Below are 23,275 nucleotides of genomic sequence, written 5' to 3' on the forward strand. Positions count from 1 at the left end.
CAAATAGCATGGCAATAACAAAGCAATTAGGGTCAGTGCTTGTAAATGTTTAAGGTTGTTATGTCTGGCTCTTAGTGAATATGAAATCAAACACTTTGACATACCCAACTTTTGTTGTACTGTTTTCTTTCTGAATTAGAAGCATCTGTTCAAAGTCCAGAAGACTACGTGAAATAGTGGACTGCTTGGGTGGAAAAGAGGTTATTGTGAGAGAATCCTCAATTTTGAAAATCTGAAGTTGCTGGGTGTTTTTATGTAGGAGCAAAATGACAGACCTACCAATGACCAGAGAGAGATGGAGATGAAAGCAGATTATTTCATCGCTAGCAAATACAGCAGTAGAGGGGTGTTGTTGCAGCGTTCACGTTCAGTACAGGAAGTCTGCTGCCATTAATTTGTTTTATATAGTTTTGAATTTTTGTAGCAATTTTGGGTACATGGGGTGGGGGAGAAGATCTTTTAAGACTTTCTTGCAGATTTAGTCTGGAATAGAGTTTTGTGAGGCTTCTCTGTAACTGGATATAACTTCAAAAGTATGCATGGTAACTGCTGTCAATCCAGTGCCAACATGCAGGCATTGTTCTCCAATGGCCTCTCCTATGTTCTGGAGAGATTGCATCTGAGCTGGGCTGCTCTAGAATGAGAACATTCTTGTCCATCTTAACCATGAATAGCAACTATCTTTGAGCAAATGAAATTGAATGCTCCTGTGAGTTGCACACAGTTGTTCATGTTTCATAGGGAAGAAAATGGTAAAGATTCAATTGAGAGTGACATAATTGAAAGACGTCCCACTTCAGATGTTAAATCCATTACAGTTTCTTGGAAAAACAGTCAATTGATGTCAAATGCTAATTAATTGATTTCTGAATTTAGTTTGGAAAAATGCACATAATGAGGACATATTGTGAGAGTTGTGACCAAAAATACAATTTTATAAACATCTTTGTTTCTAATATTGAAGTGCTGATAAAATTAACTGAAAAGAGCAGACTCTTTTTAAGATGTTTGAAGCTGTAGTGAATCACTTCAATGCTCTTGGCAGATTTATAATAGTAAATATTCCTGGTTTATATTTAACTTGCAGAGGTTTGAAATCAGATTTTTTTTTATTAGGAAGTCCATGATGAACTGCCAGACGGTAGTGCTTTTGCAAATTCTGTACTTAAAATTTCAGAATTCACTTTGAGTATCCCATTCTGACTGGAATTAGAACATTTCAAAATGGGAAGATATTATCTATTAACAAGAACACTTCAAAATGGGAAAATATCATCTATTAATAAGAATTTCTGAAAATCATTATGATCACGGCATCTGAAAAACATATCATAAAGTGTGAAGAAATACATTCAGTTCTTCTGTTGGAAACTTGGTTTTATTTTCAAATATTTTTTCCTCATCCTAACCTATATGATTTAGTTGTGATTTCCTTAGTGTACCTTAATGACAAACATCTTGCCTTAACTTCTAAGTAATAGCTCTTGTCAACCAGTTCGAACTTTAATTTTAATGAAAGTTGCAAGGACAAAGATGGTCTGCAAATAGATGTGTTCTCTGTTGTAGAATCTGCAAAAATCGAGTGCTTTCAAGGGTGATAGAGTAGAAATGAATTAAATGTGCAACTTGGGTGGGGGGGAATGCAGCGCTTGTCAGTGTGCATAAATGAAAATTTCTTTCTTGCAAAACTCTGGCAAGGAAAGAGCATCTGAACTGCTCAATTGAGTTACTGCAAGAGTTCAGTAAAACAAAATATTAGCTGTCATAGTTGAAATTTTCTACTTGTGTCTGTCAGTTTGCACCATTTAACTTTCCTGCTTCATCTTTTTGGAAGCTTTAGTTCTGCATGAATGCCTCGGTGCTTAGTGGAATTTCCTCTGTGCTCAAATTATGCCTTCCTTTGATGTTGTGGATGGACCATAGACCATGTCTTGCATCTATCTATCTACTAGATCATATCACATAATGTATCAGTAACTTTTGTTTATTAGGGAAGCAAGCCATTCAGATAAAAATAGCCAGTCTCCTGTAGGTGAATTTTAAGTGTTACGGAAATCTGGCTGCAAGACCTTCTTGTATCAAAGATGACTGTGTTAAATCTATTGCAGAAAAGGCTGCTTCCTGGGATGTTCAGGCTGAGTTGCCTTAACTTATATGAAGAGTTGTTAATTTTGCAAAAAGAGTTTGTAGAGAAAATGGGTAGAATTTGGGCATTTTCTTTCTCTCGGCTCTTGTCTTTTTTGTCACTATTATCACCCCTTTGTTTTTTTGGTTTTTCTTTTCCTTATTCCTATCTGAATTTTTCCTTTGTAGGAAAGTGCTTCCTTGGCAGATAGATTGATACAGGTATAGTCTTTTAGTCTTTTACTGTATGACTTTCTTCCTACTCTCGAAAAACCCCAAACTGCTTTAATGCATGCACATTTGCATGCTGTACTCTATGCCTGCCTTGCTGATTTGGAATAAATATAGAGCTAATCTCTTGCTAGAAATCTGGTTAATTTTGTTTACTAAAAATATATAAACCCAATATCTGCATGTTATAATATTTTTCCTAACCTAATGTAACTTTTTGGTACAAATTCCTATGACAAAAGGATTCTATGACACTGTATTAACACTGAAACTGAATATTGCGAACTTAAATTTGTGCATGTACAACGGAGTAATGTTGCATGAAAGGAATTTTATTGAATGCAAGTACGCAATTGTGCTTGCTGAACGGATGCTGAACTTCGTAATAAAGTCCTAAAGCAGCTGATTAGTACTACCTTGTCCTAAAATTTCTACTAATTGTACTCCATGCTGTTTGCAAAACCAATCTGAAATAAGCAGCTAAGCATCACAAAGGCAGTCTTTCTTGGATTTGTCCTCAATTGCTTTAAAAAAAAAAATTATGTCCTAAGGGACAAGTGACAAGGGCCCAGGAGGCTGAGGAAAACTACCTCATAAAACGGGAGCTGGCCACCATCAAACAGCAGAGTGATGAGGCCATTACTAAACTGGAGCAAGCTGAGAATACCATCAGAGAGCTCCAACAGCAGCAGCAATGGGTAAGGAGCCTGGCAGCACATCATCTCATCTTTTTCACTCACTTGTGTTCATTTTTCCTCATCGTGACATGGTCTCTGTGCTGTCCTTGTAAATGCTTGTTCATTGTGATTTGCATTCTTAAAATTACACAAATTGGACTAAGTGATATTTTGGTCTGTTCTTACTGATAGATGAGATTCATAACCCTGGATAGATGTAAGTTATTAGTTTAAAAAAACCAAACACAACAAAACACACCAAGCCAAAAACCCAACAACCAAAAAACCCGACCCAAAAAACCCAACACCACCAAAGAAATACTAACAAAAAACCACGACAAAACCTTTGGTAGCTCCTAATACTAAGAATCTAGCCACTGCAAATTGTGTCACTCTGAATACTCAAATTTGAGAGTTGATTCGTAATGCCTTTACCTAGCTTCTCATTTAAGTCAATCTCTTCCATGGTAATGTTTCTTCTGTGTACCTGTATTTTTTTTTTTCCTAGCATGCTTAAATTTGCTGCTTGCAAAAATAGAAGGGTATTGTCCCTGAGTTTGGAACTACAGGACTTTATTGAAAGGTGTGGGTTTATGTGCAGATAGAGCAGGAAAATAGCTTTTAGTAGCTGTATGTAGTACTGTGTGTGTATGTACTATGTGTTTTAGGTAGTATAATGTGTAAGACTTCAGGCTGTTACTGTGAGACTGAAGATACTTTCTCTAAGCCACCTACAAAGTGCTCAGTATCTTCTCTTGAGAGAGGGTGGGAAGCAGTTTCAGCAGCCTTCACTTGCTGAATAAACTCTGCACTAGCAATGTTGATGCAAATATGCTCATATTGTTTTAAGTAAGTGGTATCCAAGTACTTGTCTGATGCCCTGGGCATTTCAGGTGTATGAAATACAACTTTTTAGAACTACAGCATACTGCAGCTGCTTACCAGATCCCTTACAGGCAATATAGTAGTTTGTTTTACATGTCTTCCACCAAAGCTCTGGAAATACTTGTATCTCGTCTTGGAAAGTGGAGATGAGATTTACTGTTGGACTGAAAAGAAATCGTAACTTAAATGCAACATTATAGAAATAGTTTATTATGTCTGTTTAATGCATTTCAGTGTAGAAAAGGTACATCTTGGAATAGTTGCAAGGCGTTATTAATGAGCTGTTACTCTGTAATGTGTAATGCTGCTTTTTATTTAAATTTAGCAATTTCTTTAGGGGGAAAAAACATGAAGAAATTATGATTAGGAAAATGGGGATGTTCTAGCGATGCCTTCCAAAATTTTAGATATGTTGTAATCTTTCAAGTGAATATAGACTTGGGTAGCCAGCTGTTTACTCTCTGATTACAATAGTACACATGCTTTTGGAATGTGTTTTTGGAGGCATCCATGTTACTTGTACTGAGTTAAAAGTTATTACAAGAGACTAAAATGCTATATTTATCTATTAGTTAATTGATGGGTAATATGACTCTTAAAGCTAATGCTTTTAATTACGCTGGGGACCTTATTGAGTAGCAATGATGGGGAAGCCTGGCAGGTTGGCTAGGCATGGGAACTGGTCCTGAGCAAAACTATAGATAACTGGATTGCAAAATTAGCTGGATTGGAGCTGTGAGGGCAGAAGATTGGACAGGTACTGCAGGAGTGGAGAGTAAGTAAAATGTGAGAATGGGCAGTTAATTTTAGAGCCACGCTTCCTACCCTGCATGCTTGCAGCCTTGTTTTCCTCCACTTAAATGCGAACATGGCTATAGGAAATAGTCTGACTGTGCCTGGAACTGAGGCTGTAAATCCATGTGGTTATAGAGGGATCTGTGCCTAGTAGCTGACTAATTTTGAAGTGCAAGGAATAGTACTGTGCTTCTGAGAACCGTCTGCATTAACTTAGACAATGTGGTGAAAGTGTTAAGATGGTTTCAATTAGTAGTTCCCTAGATTCTGCTGCATTAGTAAGATTTGTAATTGAACAGGCTTTTAACTTTTGTTTCCAAGCATGGAAATAGGAGCAACAAATGTAAACGTGCACTCAGGGCACCACCTAGTGGAAATCCATTAATTCCTTTTGAATTTTGGCATTTCACTTTAAGTAGAGAACACCGATAAATCTTTTTGCCACTTTCTAGTGCCAGTAGCTTTGCTCTTGGCAATACTCCTATTCAGTATTGTCTTATGAATGTTTGCTTTAATGGTTTTTTTTTCTCCAATTATTTCAGTTTTGTTTATGATTAGCAAAAATGATTGCGCGGTGAACTTTTATAAATGGCTGCATAGTTTATCTGTACTTATTTAAGGTACAGCATCTATCCTACATACTTTATAATCTACATCTTTTCCAATCTTGAGTTGTCTGTTTCAGCATGATAGAAACTGTAAAGTTTGGGTATGAATTTGAGTAGGAATGCATGAAAAGAACTGCCTAAGGATACTTGCGGCTGCCTCTTCTGAACAACACTATGGGATTTCAAAAAAAGAAACCAAAACGCAACTCACCTTTACTTGTAAATCATGAGGCAGGAGAAATAAGAGTAGGGTTCTTTTGTTTTGTTCGTAGTAAAAATACCTAAACCATAGTATTTCGAAGAAGGCTAACATATCCTTTGTAAAAAGGTTATGCATTTGTATTTAAATATTATCTAGGGTTTATTCTATCTGTTCTATGAGATTTGATAGCGCAAGTTGGATGGCTTAAAGGTAAGTATTGAACTACAGGACGCGTGCGTGTATGAAGAAATTCTCCACTGCAGCACTGCTTTGTAAGGCTGAATAGAGATGGGTAGAGGAGTATTCTTTTGACTGAAGTCCAACACCAGAAGCCCAAATTACATGCAACTTTAATTTTTCCTGTGCTGAAGTATTTATAGGGAGTTTTTAGTTGAACTGGAATGACTTTATTACAAAGCGTTGAGTCTACTTGGAGAGGTGGTTCTTACCATTGTTTCTTAGTGAAAGGAAGGGAAGTTCTGCTATAGTACTTCTCCCAGACGACCTGAAAATAGTGCTAATGATCATATAATAAATCACATATTAAGTGTCATCAAATGTATTCTACATATTTCTGAATATATTTAAGGTCATTTGGAAGGGGAAAAGGAAGCGGAAAATAATAAGGTTTGAGATGGAGATTTCACACTTAATTTTACTTTGGATGCGAACTCTTACATCTTAGTAGAGAGCAACTCTGTCAGTATAAGGTTTTTAAAAATAGTGTATAACCTGTACAATTTTTTATATTGATAACTATGAGGAAATAATTGTAAAGCTAACAATATTCTGAAGTGCTCTTGGAGTTCAGTGTTTCAGCTACCTAAACGTTTTCCTGAATGGTTTTGAAGAGCATGGTACTAATCTGTCTTTGGCATGTCTAATCTTTAAATACAGAAACTTGCCAAAGGCTTCTAAATGTGGTGGGTAACCAAAAGATTAAGAGGAAGGTGGTTTCTTCCTCATGCTGCTAGTAAATCAAGAATTGCATAGAGGAAGTTGTGCCTGACTTCAGCAGAGTACAGAAGGTTTTCTTTTGAGGCATGCTAAGAGCGACAGTATTTGAGGAGTTAGGGGTGAGGGTAATCAGCCTGTTCTAACCTACTCCTGATAATTATGTGCTGAAGGGTTTTTTCTCTGTTCTTTTTCTCCTATTGTTTCTGAATGAAAAAGGTAGCTTCTGTTGGATGTATAAAAATGAATAGTGTAATGATTTCTGCCAGTTAAATACACCTCCAGAACACAAATCTCAGTCTTTCCCAGTGATACTCTAATTTTCAATGGTTACCCAGTTCATCAGCCTGAATGCTTGAAAATTGAATCTGAGAAATGAGAGGCAGTTCAAGCTAAAATAGCTTCATATCTTAAGAAGGATCATCAAGTGTATTATGTGAATTTTCATTAACTAAACATTCAGATGGAAGCATATGCATTTTGCAAGGTAATTTATAGCCACGTATTTGGTTATTGTTACAGTAACTCCATAACGCATAGTTTCTTTTCATGCTAAAATGACTGATAATAATTAAGAGCATAATAATTGATATAGGGAATATATGCTTGTAAATTAGGGTTGCAACCTTAGGGAAGGCTTTGCTTTATTTTACAAATACTTTTTTATATTATGTTCTGATTTGCAACCAAAAAGCAGAAAATAAATACTGTGTTTAGTGAAGTAGCACAGTTAGTGCTTAAATGTGTAAACCAAGTTAGCTGGGCAGCTGCTGAACAATCTGTTAGTTGCCCTTCAGTGCAGAGTACTGGAAAAGCATTCTGTAATTACATGTAATAATCTGCCACCGGCCAAAATAATATTAGGAATGGTTGTGTCAGTCTCTGAGATTTTACTGCTTCTGAGATTTTAAGAAAAGTTGGGGGAAAACAACTCCAGTTGTGTGAAGCCAAGCAAGGACTTGTTTCTTTCAGAAGTAAATGGCTGCAGAACTACATTTTTAGTGCTTTATATTACAGACATCTTTTCCACACGGCCAGGAAAAACAGTGGTACTGTGGTTAAAACATTTGGCTGGTGCCTGGAAATCTGGATTCGCATTGTGGTTTATGTCACAAATTCTAGGGCTTAAGGCAAATCTGTAAAAGCAGGTTTTTTGCTAAAGAAATCAGTCTTAAAGTAGTTTTCAAACATTGGTTTGACTATAAACTTGTTACTTTTATATACTAAATTATTAAAATTGTGTGTTGTTTTTTTTAAGGAGCAAAAAATCACAACTTTGAACTTGTGAATATTGTTTTTCAATCTGTTTTGATCTTGGATGTATTTTTTTGCCAGTCTGTCAAGACTTGATTTAAAGTTTGTGGTGGCTAAATAGATAAGTACTCCTAACATATTCCTTAGGCAGGTGAAATTTAAAGACAGATTTAAAGAAGGCATGACTTGTGCCTGAAACTGGATAAGTAGCTCTTCTTGCATTCGCCATTACTTACTATTTGACAAACATCAGTTAGATTGTTGTAGTCCAAAACTATTAGAGCACACTTTACATATTGTTGCAAAATCAGGATGTATTCAGCTCTTAAAATCTGCTGTTTTCCTTCAATTTCCTGTGAAGTACAAGAGGACTTCTTACCTGAGGAAAGCACACTGCATTCGTTCTTGTTCCGTATGTATCATAAGCAGAATCTGGAACAAGAAACGTAGAGTCCATTCAAGTTGCTGTGTGTATCATCCGATGAACTTGTACCAACAGCCAGGGAATAAGAAAGAGCTGTTGCCTGTTCTCTGCGTCTGCATGTTGTTACATATGTATGCTACTCATGTGCTCCTGTCATGTGAAGCAATCGTAGAAATGTGTCAGCATTGTCTGCCCATGCTCTCCTTACACTCTAGTCAGGGCTACCTCCACTGCTTGCTGAGGCAAAGACGCTGTGTGTGTTGAAAATAATGCAGATGTTCAGATGCAGAAAACTAAATTGTTTGATGCAAACATAAAGTAAGAAATAGTTGTATCTTTAGTATGATAAATACTCTACGGATTTTAAAGTTGCATTGCTAATTGAATAAAACCTCATCTATGAATCCAAGTATAGTATTCTTCACAATGTAGTTAATGGCACCAAATATGTATTAAATGATTTCCCTTTAAACTTAATTTTCGGGGTAGCTATGCATACACAGTAACTAGGCAACTATACTTTGGGGATTTCAACGTGCTTTTTTTTTTCCTGAACTAGAAATTTAAATGCTGGTTTAGGATGGCCTCGCCTGTCAAGCAAGTCTGACAATCTGTGGTGAATTTCAAGTCATTTTAAAGTGACCCAAGAAAGAAAGAAAATGTATTTTGTAACTATTGACTGGAGGAAAAAGTTAAGTTTGAATACAAATGCTTAGTATGACTTCAGTTGGATGTATCTGTTGAAAGATGTAGTTTCATGAAATTGTGCTTTAGCAAATGAAACGTTAGATCTCACTTTTAATTCTGGCTAATCAACAGTCAAGAAATAAGTTAATGGTGAATTAACTTACTTGAGCAGGACTGTGGGTTTTTTCCCTTCCCCCTGAAGTTTGGAAAGGGTGACTTTCAAGTTCTGAACTGCTGTTTTATTACTGAGGGAATGTGTTTGGGTGTGCAAAGCTGGCTGGGGATAGTCTTGGAGTAAGTCCTGTATGGAAAGAACCAAATTTCTTTGTAGCTTGGGCCTATGCTGTCTGTCTAGAAGGGGCTATACTGCTACTTGTGCCTGGATTTTTTTTCATAAATCCACAGGGCTTGTGCTAGAAGGGAATCTCAGAAGGAATACGGAATAGTGTAAGCAAACGAGAGCCAAGGGTTGGAGTGGAAGAAAGGGGCAAACCAAAGTGATTGTGCATTGAAGCATACATGGCTTTATTTTAAATTCAAGACTGTGGAAGGCTTCTGTTGAATCAGAGTTTAAGTGAGTAGGGATCAAGAGAGATACTCGTATTAACCTTGTAATTAGCTAGTCTTTCCTAAGCATCTTTTTCTGCATATCGCAGATCTTTTGAGAATTTTTCAGTTTGGGTAACAATGAGAGAAAAGTGTGAGTTGTTGCTCATCAGTACTAATAGGGATCTCAGTTTGGTCTTACACATTTGGCTGTGTGGAGGTGCAGAGAGGCATAGCATTAGGGTTCTTATTGTTAGCAGTCTGGATGGACATGTTAGTAGACTTGTATAAGGTAAGCACTTCTGTTCACCTTAAGCTAGTATTCCTAATGTTAAGCACTTGAATGTACTTTTCACTCCAAATCTGGCATATAAAACCCCTTTCAAACCATCTGTGCTTCATACTAAACATATTTCTGCAAACTTTGTAGCATAAATGCAGTTCACGATACAGTGAAGACTTTGTGCTACAGCTGGAAAAAGAGCTGGTCCAAGCCAGGCTGAGTGAAGCAGAATCCCATTGTGCCCTGAAGGAGATGCAAGATAAAGTTCTAGAGATGGAAAAGGTAAATCAAACCAGGACCTTCTGTATAAAATAGCACTAGAAACAGAATACAGGTCCCTGTAATTCTGTGCATAACTTGTGCTCTAGAATCTTCTCTTCTATGCTTTCATGACTGCAAGATGCTTTTCAAACCTGAAGTTAATATAGCAAAAAAACTAAGATCTGTTTGCACTGGGAAAGGTTTGTGAAGAACAGATCACTCTTCTCCTGTTCTTGAAGCCCACTGCAGTGGAAAACTTGGCTTCTGGTGGAGTCTACAGTAAACATCAATTGTTTTGAAATTACATCCTGCAACAAGAGTAGTAGGCTTAGGGTGAGCACTGAGGTGATGTGAAACTAAATAGTTTGGGAGGGGAGGAGAGAAGAGTTCAACATTCCCATTCCCAGGTCTTGAGTTCTTGAGTGTCTCTGACTTTGTCCCATTACGGGCAGGGAAAGAATACCTCCACTGTTTAGTATCAAAGTCTCTACTGCTTTTTGGGTGCTATCCCAGCTTGTAACTTACTGATGCCAGAGTTTGAGCTGTACTCAAAGGAACTGTCAAACATTTACCTTCTTTGAAGAAAAACCTAACTGCATAATAAAGTACGAAAAAAAGGAAAGAAAAAATGCACTAATTGACCTAAAATGAAGCACGCTCTTCAGATCCTGTTGTATTGGCTTTGGAAATTGTTTCCTCGTGGAAACTTTAAAGAGCTGTATACTCAGGAATGTGGCCAGAACTTACTAGCTAATTAGATTAACCCACTGGAGTCAAGATTTTATTTTTTTAATTATCTGAGGGGCTTGAAGGGAGTCTGACAGGCTAGTAGTGTGGTAGTTTTTACTGTACTGAACATTGGTAAGAATACAGGATCTAAGGTACTTTTCAAAGTTCAAAAAGAGACTACTTCTTCACTTAACCTTCATCAGCATGAAGATGGCATGCATTGAAAACTTAAATGTGAAGAAAAACTGGAGCACTGGGGAAAATTCCAGTGTACCAGACAAACCCAGATGTAAAGTAGTATTGCAGTCTGTCCATAGTGAATTTAGGCACACGAGAAAGTGTCTGAAGTTAACTCCCTCAAATGCCTACAAATACAGCTCTTTACGGCTGTTAGTGACGTGTCATGTAATCTGGGAAAACTATGCTCAGTAACCCAGGACTTGCATGGCTATACTGACAGTGATGTAAACATTCAGAAACACACCCTATTACTTCCTATATTTGCCAATACTTGGAGCCCATGATTTGAAACAGAGATGCTAATAAATGGCTGTTGTGCTGTGTTCTGTTAATGTTAATAATGTACTTTACTCTCAAGAAAACCTGGCAACTGTCACAGTATTACATCTCTACAAAAATAGTTGATTTTGCTGAAAATTACTACTGAGAAATACAGTAGAAGGTGATGAAGCACAGTTCAACTTTGAATATTTGGTGTCCAATGATTTGATGTAGGAATATTGTAGCTAGGCAGACTATGTCCTTTTTCTTCCCCTCTGTTTCTTTCCCAGACTTCCATTATTATACTTCCGTCACTGTTCTGCTTTCCTCAGGTCACTCCTGCCATGTGTTTTCCTGTTCTCTGTTTCGCTTTCTCTAGTCTTTCTACTTCTTCCTCATGTGTTTTTGTAAACATCTATGTACTTTCATCTACAAGACCTTTTCTTGACTGGTTGTTGTTTATAAATATTAATGGATGGTTCCTTTGTCAACGTATCTTTTCTCCTTTTCAAAGGCAGACGACCTACTTCCCAAAAAATAGATTTCCATTTATTATTTTTCCTGTAAGTCTAAATAAAAGTTCTAACTCTACAGGTACAATTTCAGTTCCTCATTTGCTTTACTTTTATCAACAAGCTCAAAATCTTTCAGATTTCCCTCCATATTTTTGATGTGTGAAAAATAGTGTAAATAATGTTTTGTTCGGGATACCATCCGGGGAAATCTGGAAGTCAGAATACCTAAAACTACCTTTCAACTCTTTCTGTAGTTGGCAGTCGGAAGATATTTATTCACACTCGCTATATCCAGGAACTTAGATTTTTGAGGGAATTTTTTTTTGCAAGGAATGTGTAATTAAGAAAGTTTGGTTAGTAATAAGATTTATCATTCCATGTCTATATTCTTGGAGTGGGTCTCACTAAGCACAGTTTCATTCAAATACATATTTAAGAGGATGGTCCTTGTTGCAGAGGAACAGCTCTCTCCCTGATGAAGAAAATGTTGCTAGACTACAAGAAGAACTGATTGCAGTAAAATTAAGAGAAGCAGAAGCTCTGATGGGTCTCAAAGAGCTACGGCAGCAAGTCAAAGATTTGGAGGAACACTGGCAGGTATGGGTAGCAATACACTTTTAACAATTTTTATTTTCAGTGAATGATGATAAAGCAAAAGACTATGAAATTTTGAGATGTAGAGATCAAGCAGAAACTAGTGATTGTGGATCAAGCCACTGAGGTGGGAAAATCTTTAAATGGAGCTGCCACGAGAAACTTCACTTCAAATGCATGTTAGAAATGGGCCCCAGTTGTTATAGATGGCAGAGAGCCTGTGCTACCAGCTAACCATTCTGGTAGAAAGGAAGTACCTGATCAGTACTCCTACTTCACTAAATGTTAGTAAGGGCTAGAAATAGGCAAAAGTCTCAGGATATGCTTGCAGTTCACTGACTTATGTAGTTGGGAACGACTGTATACAGCTTTTTAATTGTCTATTTTTAAAACTAGGAAGTTTGGATGGGTTTCTAGGTTTTAGGACAAACAGGAGCACTGTAGCAACTTGTCCCCATATAACTCCGAGACCTTAAATGAAATAAGGGAACACCAGGAAAGATCAGGCATTATCAGCAATGGCATGCTATTTTTCTAGCGTCATCTAGCTCGTACCACTGGAAGATGGAAAGATCCTCCCAGAAAAAACACAGTGAATGAGCTACAGGATGAGCTGATGACAGTCCGATTGAGAGAAGCAGAAACTCAGGCTGAACTGAAAGAGACCAAACAAAGAATGATGGAGATGGAAACACAGGTATGTTATTGAACACTAGCATGTGTGAATTGAGCCTGAATGCTGGCAAATTGATGTCAAATGGTAGATATCCAGTGATGATCTTTTACCATCTACAGGTATGACTTTAGTTCCAAAATGTGCTTTTTTAATGCTGTTAGACTAGGAGGGAGAATCTAGTGCATACGGTCTAACTTACTTTAACGCCTCTTCTTTAGTCTTTTCCAGGACTAAGCTTTCTGCATTTCTCATTTGGACTAATTGGTAGACTCTCTGAATGTGTGTGAATCTTAATTCATTAAATTGTAATTGGTATAACAACAAAAGTACTTTTAAGGTGTTCTAAATTTCACAAACCTAATTGATGATTCTGATAATAGTAATTCTAATTCTTTAAATGGTAGTGGTTTCTTTCTTCTGGTGAAATTGCCTGTACTAGATGATCCACTGAGGGTCATGAATCTGGTTACTAAACTGTGGATTCTCAGCAAAACAGCTGTATGTTGTCAGTGTTTTTTTAGCAGAACCTTTAATTTCATGTGCCAGAAAAGAAAAGCATGATTCACCATTGCTGAGATTTGTGCAGAAAAGACAAAAATAACTTGTCTGCCAACATCTTTTTTGTTTAACTAGGGAATAAGTTGTTATTAAGCAAACAAATCTGAAATGAAAGTGCACTAAAGTTGGTGAGTTCGTATTAGCAAACTCTCAACTGAGTCAACAAGCACAATGTGCTGTTGATTGAGAAGGATTTGTAACAGGCTTTTGAGAAATCTTCCCATGAAATACCTGCTAAATGTAACTGTTACTTGAAGGAGACCTGTGCATCCAAAAGGCTAAACAAACAAAAAACTGCTTTACTGGACAAGCTTCAGCAATCTCAGAAATCAGGAGAGCGTGTAAGAATGTGCTACTGAAGAGAGATGAGCTAACTGCAAGGTGCATGGTGGCTTATTTCTGACAGAGGCACCGCTTTTTCTATACCAACTGAATAAAAGTTTCCTCTTGTCTTAACTTTTAAAATGTTCATTGAAGTGTTAATACTGTTTTATTGCAGTTAATGTGTGCTTTTGTTGTTTTTTCCCCATCTGTGTATTTATTTCAGTCAGTAGGGGGCACAGGTATCCTGCTGTCTGGATTACACGTATTAAAATCACAGGACCTTTAGGTACTTCTCACTTCAGTGTTAGGCATTGAGTCTTTGTATATGTTTATGCGGTTTAGCTATCATTTGACAGAAATGCACTGGTTCTTGTGTTGTGTACTGGTCTATGCACAGCTTCATATAAAAATGGTGTGACGTACTACTGCACTGATCTCAATTAAGGTGCCATGTTACTTTCAGGAATTCACTGGACAGAGAAATGTGCACATAGTATTTCTGTCATACCTGATGTTTCTTGGACGCATCAGCTTTTTGCTGCAGTTGGGATACAAGTTCACAAAATCTTTGACTCACCTAAGCAAGAGATTGGGAAAAACAGATGTACGGGACCTTTGCAATAATGTTCTTACAATGAGTCATCTGTTGTTTAAGAACAATTTGAATATCCTGGTCATAAACCAAATGTCATGCAAACTTTTCTGATTACGCTTAGAAAATTCTGAATGCTTTGTCATCGGAAGTTTTTTACAGTAAATGATCTATAAGTCTTTCTTGTCAGACTTCAGGGAGTTAAACTAATCTGAAAGATCTTTCCTTAACATGCATTTTCTTTCCTTTTTTGTCATAAATTTCAGAATCAGATCAATAGTAACCATTTACGAAGGACGGAGCAAGAGGTTACCAACTTACAGGGGAAGGTACAGTATCTCTCTGCACAGAACAAAGGACTTCTTGCTCAGTTGAATGAAGCAAAACGTAGACAAGCAGAGATTGAATGCAAGGTAAACAACATCATGAATAGACTATTTGTGTGCTAATGTATATGTACTCTCTAGTCTTCTATTGTTGGATAGAATTGTGTCTTAATTGAGAAGCAGAAATCACAAACCCAAAACTTTCTTTTACTGATTTGACAATATCATGTTGAATTTACCATCTCAGAAAATCACTTGAGGTTTTGACAGAACTGCTTCTTTGTGGTCCCACAAAGATAAACTTTTACTTTAAAGTATGGTTCTACTCAGAAAAGTGTCTGTGTATAATACGTAAAAAGACACTCTTACAGAACAGATTCTGATCACTGTGTACTCTGATTGTCTTTAGCGATAGAAGAGGTTCATTACTTCAACACTGACTATTATGGCAGAATTAGTTTAGGTTCAAAAAAAGGGGAGTAAAAGTAGTGTTTCAATGGAGAGGTGTACAGAAGGGAGTGTTACAGTAGTCATTGCCTAATAGTAACCAGACTTTAAGGGGACAGCCCAAAAACATTGGGCAAAAGATCCGTTTTTATTACTGTCAGTGCACAAGAGAGCCCAATCTAATGTCTGAATCTCAGATTTAGTTAGTTAATTTTGTAACTAAATCCATAACTGATTTCTCATAACTTATGTCTTCATAACTTGTGCGCACATAATATGGACAAGAAATAAAGGATAAGTCTTTCAAGCTTTTTTCTCAAAACTTGGATGAAAATGCTCCTGAAATTGCTACTGATATTTACTTCAAAAAAGGGCAATATTAGTTGATAAATCACTATAGAAGACATTACTTGCTAGAGACATGAAAACAACTTTTTACTGAAATCTTATTTCCGAAAGGTGTATGAATAGTCTCTTATAAAATCAGCTAGCGCTGAACAGTCAGTAATTTCTAAATAGGATACTTATTAGTATGTTAAAAATAGTACTGAGATGAAAAATCAGACTACCGTTTATTAAACTGTGGCTGTGAATTTGCCACTTGAGAGCAGATGCTGTTATATAATTTGTTGTTCATGATCACATCTTAGTTTTGCCCTTAATGTAACCAAACCTTTTTTATGTGCGCTACTTGTTTCTGTTCTCATTCATGCAGAACACTGTTATTGGTTGAGTGTTTGTTTTTCAATTTCATCCAATATACGTGCATTTTGCCTGTAACACCATACGTACCCCAAAGACTGCGTTAACTACAATTCCATCAAAGGCTTCTGTGGACAATATGAATCAAGAGTGTAGTTTGAGTGGTTTATCGTTGTCACTTAGCCTGCAGATGAAATGACATCCTTATTAATATGCATAGTTTTGCTATAATACCACTCTTGCTGGTTTTTACAGATTTTCATTTCTTCTTGTAATTTCTTTTCTCTAAGGTAATGAATTGTGTAGTAAACTCTGATCTTGTGTTCATTACTCAAAGCCGTAGTGTGTAATTTGTAATTGGCAATTTATTGCTAGTTTTGCCTTAGTTCTTTCAGCAAAATGAAGCTGGTTTTTTTTGTTGTTGTTCAATTCCATTTTAAAGAAATTTAAGAACAGTAAATAACTGACATGTACTCCAGGTATTTCAGGTTTTTTTAGGTTTTCATTTTTCTTGCTGTCTTGCCAGTTCCATTTGTTTCCAATGGAACCTGAATCTAAAGTGTGGTGAAGATGTAACTTCCTGACTCATCAGGCTCCATCACAAGCTTTTAGGAAACAAACCGCTGAATCTTATCTAGAAGAAATTGCTTCTATTGACTGGTTTTTGTTCACCATAATCACTGATTTCCTAAGTGCTATTTTTTTTAAATGCTGAGATTATTCTTATTGATCTTTTTTTTTTTAATAGTCACGATCTTGGTGACATGTCTTTTCATATAACCCATAACTTTTTTGTTTGATTGTTTTTTGATACTGAAGGTCCTCATTAGTCCTTAAGAGATTGAGAGGGTCTAGTCAACATTCTGGAGTTTTTATGTTGACTATAAAAAGAGTAGTATGTCTTTAACCTGACTAATGAGTTAATATACATGACTGTTCTCACTGTGATAATTTGCTTGGAAAGTTATGTTCTAACATGGGTTAGAGAAAAGTGTGGTAGTAATGGACAGAGCACCAGTCATATTTTTTTAGAGGTTCTCTGAAAGTAGCAGTGGTCAATAGCCGGTGAAGTAGTGGTACTGACATACAGTAATTAGATCCTGAAACTTGTTTTGCAGTCACTGATAGGAAAAAGATTACAGTTTACATTGTAACATGTTTTCCAAGTTGACGTTTATGATATAAAATTAAATATTACCAATTTGATGCATATACATTACTTGGAGTTCTACTGTTTAACTGTGTGCTAGACTGACTCCTTGGGATGAGGCTTAGTATAATACCATATAGACTCCTGTACTGTTTACATACACAAGGTTTTTTGCTAACTGTATTGAAAGATGCTCACGTTTAACTTGTTGGAAACAACCTTTCTTCAATGTAGTTTCCCCTCATTCCCTTTTCCCTCTACCTCTGACATTTGTCATGAGCTTTCATTGACTTCATTTTCTAATAATCTATACAAACAATTCAGCAATGTTTTACAGATTAATAAGAATGCTGTGTCATCAAAAAGATTAAGCCATGTTAAACAATATACACAAGTTTAAGTATTCTCCTGCTCCTTAAATGGGACGTAATTTGGTGTTGAACTTCCTATTGCTGTTTCAAACTCATGAAAAACTTTTCAATTTTAAACTCTATGATAATACACAGTTAAATGAAAAATGAGAGGCTATAAAAATCCATTGTCCTTTGACAGTTGATTTGTAAGGACTGTCGTTCTGTTTCCTGTCCCTTGCTCTCCACATTCAAACTACTGGAAGCATGATTTTTAGCTTAACCTAAGTTTCATGCCAAATGCTTTCACTTTTTCTTGTTATAGAAGAGACTATTTTAAGTTCCTTTCTCCCCACCTCTGTATGCCAATAAATGAAGGAAATACCTGCTTGCGATTGTTTAAGGTTATTTCACTGTGTGAGGAAAAGAAAATTTTAATTTTAAAGTGAATTTAAAGAAAAAAATAAAAGCTGATATAAAGTAGAAAGCGAAACATTGTTACACTTGCAAGCCAAAACCTTGCAATGTTACTGGCTTTGTTTATACTAACTAGGTTTAGAAGACACCAGCATATCCCATGACTACTATGTGAGGCATATGTTACAAGTGTGAAGGGCTAGCCTCCAGCAATAACAGAGGACTTGTCATACCTACAGCCCTTCCAGAAGCAGGTTCAGTATCTGTAACTTTACTAAATAGTGTTGCTACCAACTTAGATTTGGCTTGCAATACAGATAATAGCAGGTAGGTTGAATTGAAAAGACAGAACTGCAGTGTAAATATCTGAAATAAAGCTATTTAATATGTTACTGAAACAACAACTTTGTATTTAAAACTGATGAAGAAAGTTTCAATAATCTTTCAGGTAACATCATGGAGCAATACAGAAAATGCTAAATTTTTGTGGCACTAAATGTTTTTAAAAGTTCTACCTTGCATCTCCTTAAATCTAGCAAGTTTGTTATTCCTGATTCCATTAGAAACTGATGTTTGATTTTTTTTTTTTTTTTCTTCCTATTGTTTCAAGTCATCTGAAATCATGCTCTTTTACTGTTGTCACTACAACTTGGCTAGGTAGCAATATTTCTACTTGAAGAGGTGTATCAAAAAAAGACATATTTGGATTTTCAACTCCCCAATTGTTTTTTCTATGCAGAAAGAGCTGATACATTATTTCTGGAGCTTGTATTTTTCTTTAAAGAATAGCTTAAAATACATAAGCAGAAATTAATTTTTTTGTAGCAAGTTGCATCTCATACCACCTATACGGCAACTGTTTTCTGTCCCTGGTGTGTACTGTTATGTTTTTCCCGCTTTATCTGACTACTGCTTCTACAGCAAGGACTTAATTTCAAATTGTTTCCTGAAACACAGCACTGATCTTTCTAATCAGTTTTGCAAAAGAATTTACAACATAAGATTTGTGCCCCCGCTCCAGTCTTGTCTTTCCTACCATATCAGCTTTTGTGGTAATTATTGAGAACATGCTCTGTTTCGGAGATAAAGCATCAGTGCCATCTAGAGCAACACTGTTGACTCATCTCAGATACCAAAGCCAAACCAAGCCGGTCCGTCCTTTAGCTTTCAGTTAAATACATGCAATCCTGTGGACTTGTGGGTTTGGCTTCTTTCAAGCAATCGTGCAGCAGAATTTAGCAATAATGGCTAAACTTTGGCTAGCACATGATGGATTCCTCTGAAATGGACTCCACTGATTACAAATGCTGTTAATTGGATACTGTAGAAGCTGTACCTTCATTACAGGGATCTTTTTTCAAACAAATGGCACGTTTTCAAGTAGCTACCATAGATAAGCTTTGGCATGTTCAATTCAGTCTCAACCAAACTGTCTAATGAAGGGTGGTTAAGTACTGTCAGTTTGAAGCATGCATTAAAATAACTGAAATACTGGAACTGACTTACGGTAACTACAGTTCGCAGTTACACCAGTCTGCCGTAAAAGTAGGTGTACCTGAGCCTAGTCTGTCTCTTCCCCAGAATTACTTGCACTCCAGCTGAAAGTATTGCTCACTCAATATCTATCACTGTTTTCTCTCTGTGGCTGTACCAAGCTGCTGACAATATTAATTGTTTTGTGCTCTGAAGTCCTGAGGACTTGCCTCGTAAAACAGAGATAAGAAAATTTCCTTCTCTCTTGTCCAAACTCAAATTGTCTCTGACTTATAGGGAAACTTACAGGTTAAACTTACACTGGGAGTCTGATTGTAGGTTATGGGCATTAGAATTTTATTCTAAACTGTCTTGCAAATCTTTGTTGTATACTGTGACTAAGATAGCTGGACTTAAATGAGGTTGAGAATATCTGTGCTTTTGTGTTTGGTTTTTTTAAATTTATTTTTTTAGACAAAAAGAATGATGAAATAAGTAACTCGTGTGGCTTTGCTGTCTCTTTATATATAAAGTCAAAAGTTGAAGCATGAGTTTGTTTTTTGTTGTTACTTTTTCTTGATTTACAATATAACATTTATGGAACACAAGACAGCTGTTTTCTGGAACTGGAAATTGATAACAGCATGTTTTCAAAACTACACAGATATTTTTTAGGTTATTATAGTTTAGAATTTATATTAGAAGATTACACAGTTCTATGGGTTAAAGTCAAATTTGGGTTCTTTAGAATATGCCTTATCAACAGGTACGGTATTTCACACAGCAGTGTGTTAAGTTTACTTACATAATTTTGCGTAAAAGCAGTGCACAGTAGTTAATCAACTGAAACTGATATTATTTGTTAGCTTCAATCTATTACTTCTTTCAGAGTAAAGAAGAAGTGATGGCAGTACGGCTCCGTGAGGCAGACCGCATTGCAGCTGTGGCTGAACTCCAACAGCATATTGCTGAATTAGAAATACAGGTAACAAGTGATAGCCTTAAATGTGTAACTTGATACTGATTACTTTTTGTACTTTGTGGTTTTTTTCTTCTTCCACTTTCTTTCCTTATTAACCTATTGTGAACACAAGGCACTGCTTTGCAAAGTGGGACAATGCTATATTGCTAAATGTGCCTCCTTTGTAAGCAAAGGCCTTAAATCTATCTTACGGGCATACTTCTGAGCTGTTAATAATTGCTTCTGTACAAGCACCATATTACAGGCAACACTCTTTTAAACTCTGACTTCTGTATTTGTTTTTCATCTTGTAATTAGTGATTTTTACCAATTAATAGATGAGACTGAAAACAGTCTCTGTCCAAAAAAAATGCACACATTTTGATTCCAGCAGCCATTCTTTTCTGTGCTTACTCTTCTGCTGTGACCAGTATTGGAGGATTTGCTGTAAAACTCTTACTCCCTTTATGTAAATCTCAAAACCAGAAACGTTATTTACTGCTACCATGCCACTGTAGGATCTGAAGGTGCATCCTTTGGCCTCTCTGTTGTTCCTTATGCTTTCAGTTCCTTTTGGAGCTTTCACTGTCCTGTGAACTCACTGCTTCCTTGATGAGAGAACCATAAATGACTGTTCTTTATATTTTCTTGGCTTTGAGAAATCATGATGTCTTGCTGCAGTCTGTCCTTCCTATACTCATGTACTGTTGTCCTGTCTGAACTTTGCTGCATCTATCTGCAAAGGTTTACTTGGTTATCTGAGTTACAAGGTACAAACACTCTAGTTTACCTTCCCCCTGCCCCGCCCCTCAGCCTGGTATCGCTAGTGTCTTTCTTCCCTCTGAAGTCTTTCCTTCAAGGTGATGATTTTACTGTATTGTGTCAAAGCCTTCTTTTCCCTATGATTTCTCAACTACTTGCATCTTTTTCATCTCTTCATATATAGAATGTGCAAATAAATCTAATGGAGCTTGCATCAAGAACTTTCACTTTGAATATTTTTCCTCTAGTGCAGCAGGCACTAAATTTATTAAAAGATAAAGTAATCGTTTCTTTTAATCACATAATGCTTAGATAATGCTGTGATCAGTACATTAGAAATACTTAGATAAGTACAGTAAGCATTGCATATGAATCATTTATCATCTACTAAGATAACAAGAGAATAGGTGAGTTTAAGTCAATCTTCTACGCACGTGTTAGCATTTTACTAAAACAAAAAAAAAGGAAAAAAGTTTAAAGGTTACTTCAAACAACGTGATTTTGTAGGTGAGGAGCCAGTACTCATTTTGCATTGTTTTCACTTTAGCACAGACTTCAGATGCCATCCTGCTTCCACTGTTTGACTGATACAGGTCTCCCAAAAAGTACTCTAGTCTTGATTTTATGAAATGGAGAAATGGTGAATCCCATAATGATCAGTTGTTTTTTTCTGATAGCTGTCACCCAATTACAATTGTGTTCATTTTTTGATGTAAATACATCTGACTTGGTTTCCTGTTCTTTGACTGATCAAATCATCAGTGCTCAATCATTTTATAGTGCTTTCCTATTCCCTTTCTATATTTCTGCTTAAGCTGTGGGTGTCAGAATTGCATGCAGATTTTTATAATACCTTGTCCTGAGACAGGTAAAGTTAAGTGCAGGAACATAATCCATCTCATAACTCTGGCTAATACATCCAAGGATTATGCTGTCCCTGTTTTGTCATGGTATTGCACTGTCTCATGTTTGGTTGTTTATCCACATCATCTTTCCTTCCTTTTCACAATTACTACTTTGCATGATGCAATCTTTAGTTATGTTTTTCCATTTTTCTCATATTCTAGGTGGCCTCAGTTTTTTGTTTCCTGCTAAAGTGCATTTCAAGTTCCAATACTTTTGGTGTTCTTAGATGATCACCTGTTAATGATTTCTTGATCTGTAGTCTTTTAGTAAGATTATTGATTTTCTGCACAAATGAGAATGGCTGTGCTTTCTTTGTATACAGTCTGGAGTATGAAGTCATTCTGCGGCCGTGGTTCATGTTTCTAATTTAATGAGTTTGACCTGTTAGGCTTTTGGTGAACTATTGATCTCGAACTTATACTGACCTGAAATACAACTTGAAGAAGTTGTGAAATACAGGTTTCGAGTGATAACTGTATAAAGGCATTTAAAACAAAAGTGATTTAGTAGAAATGAGTTCCTCTAATGTCAATTCACTTATTTTTGACACTCAAGGTGTGACTTGAAATGCTTTTATTGGGCTGTGACAGATTTTTTTTTTTGTAAAATTCTGTAAGCGAATAGATATTTTTGACCAGTGTGTTTTGCCAGCAAATATGAAACTTAAGATCAAAACTTCCTTTTTGGGTACTCATGCTCAAAGGCCTCTGAAACACCTGCACCAAAAAAAAGTAATAATGGAGTTGGAAAGCCTTAACTCCCAAAGCTTGTAAACTATAAAACATGCAACTGATAATACAGCTTAAACAAAAGCTGCTTTTTAAGGAAATTGAAAATCTAGATAACTTCTTTCTCATTGGAGAAAGAGCTGCTTCCCATTCTCTTCTGTTCAGCTTATCACTGGAATTGGGGTGACCTGATGTGGGGAGCAGAGGGCTTTTAATCTGGACTTGTCTTAATGACTTGAAATGCAATATTTAATACCATAAATACATTTAGCCAGACTTGGAGCATAGGTGTCAGTCTCAAAGTAATTGTGCTTTTAACACGGGGCATCACAAATAGGTCTGCTTGTCATACTGTTTCAAAGCTGATAAAGATGAAGGGAGGAAGTTAGCTTACCACATAACCTTCCTTTTTTTGAGGGGGATGGTGCTTTTCTAAGAAGCTCTAGGGATTCAGTGCCAGGTCCACATGGTCCATAGCAATGATTAACCTAAATTGTGCAGTTTTCTTTTAAATGTTCATGTAGGTGTAGGTGCAAGACACTGGTGTTAGATTTGTAACACAGAGTATCACTACTCCCACGTAAGAACTGATCTGATGTTACACACGCACATGCTAGATTCATGCTAAATCAC

General features: G+C 36.4%; 1 protein-coding gene across 1 annotated transcript in view; it reads left to right on the forward strand.

Moving 5' to 3' along the window:
• EVI5 (ecotropic viral integration site 5) overlaps positions 1 to 23,275 on the forward strand; it is a 72,840-nt gene that overhangs the window by 16,169 nt on the left and 33,396 nt on the right. The window contains exons 11-17 of the mRNA XM_009333778.1: positions 2,314 to 2,346; positions 2,907 to 3,053; positions 9,818 to 9,952; positions 12,133 to 12,273; positions 12,809 to 12,967; positions 14,687 to 14,833; positions 20,175 to 20,270. Of these exons, the coding sequence (XP_009332053.1) occupies positions 2,314 to 2,346; positions 2,907 to 3,053; positions 9,818 to 9,952; positions 12,133 to 12,273; positions 12,809 to 12,967; positions 14,687 to 14,833; positions 20,175 to 20,270 (858 nt within the window). The remainder of the gene's footprint in view (positions 1 to 2,313; positions 2,347 to 2,906; positions 3,054 to 9,817; positions 9,953 to 12,132; positions 12,274 to 12,808; positions 12,968 to 14,686; positions 14,834 to 20,174; positions 20,271 to 23,275) is intronic.

This window comes from Pygoscelis adeliae, unplaced genomic scaffold, assembly GCF_000699105.1.
Source record: "Pygoscelis adeliae isolate BGI_AS28 unplaced genomic scaffold, ASM69910v1 Scaffold10, whole genome shotgun sequence".
Taxonomy (NCBI): domain Eukaryota; kingdom Metazoa; phylum Chordata; class Aves; order Sphenisciformes; family Spheniscidae; genus Pygoscelis; species Pygoscelis adeliae.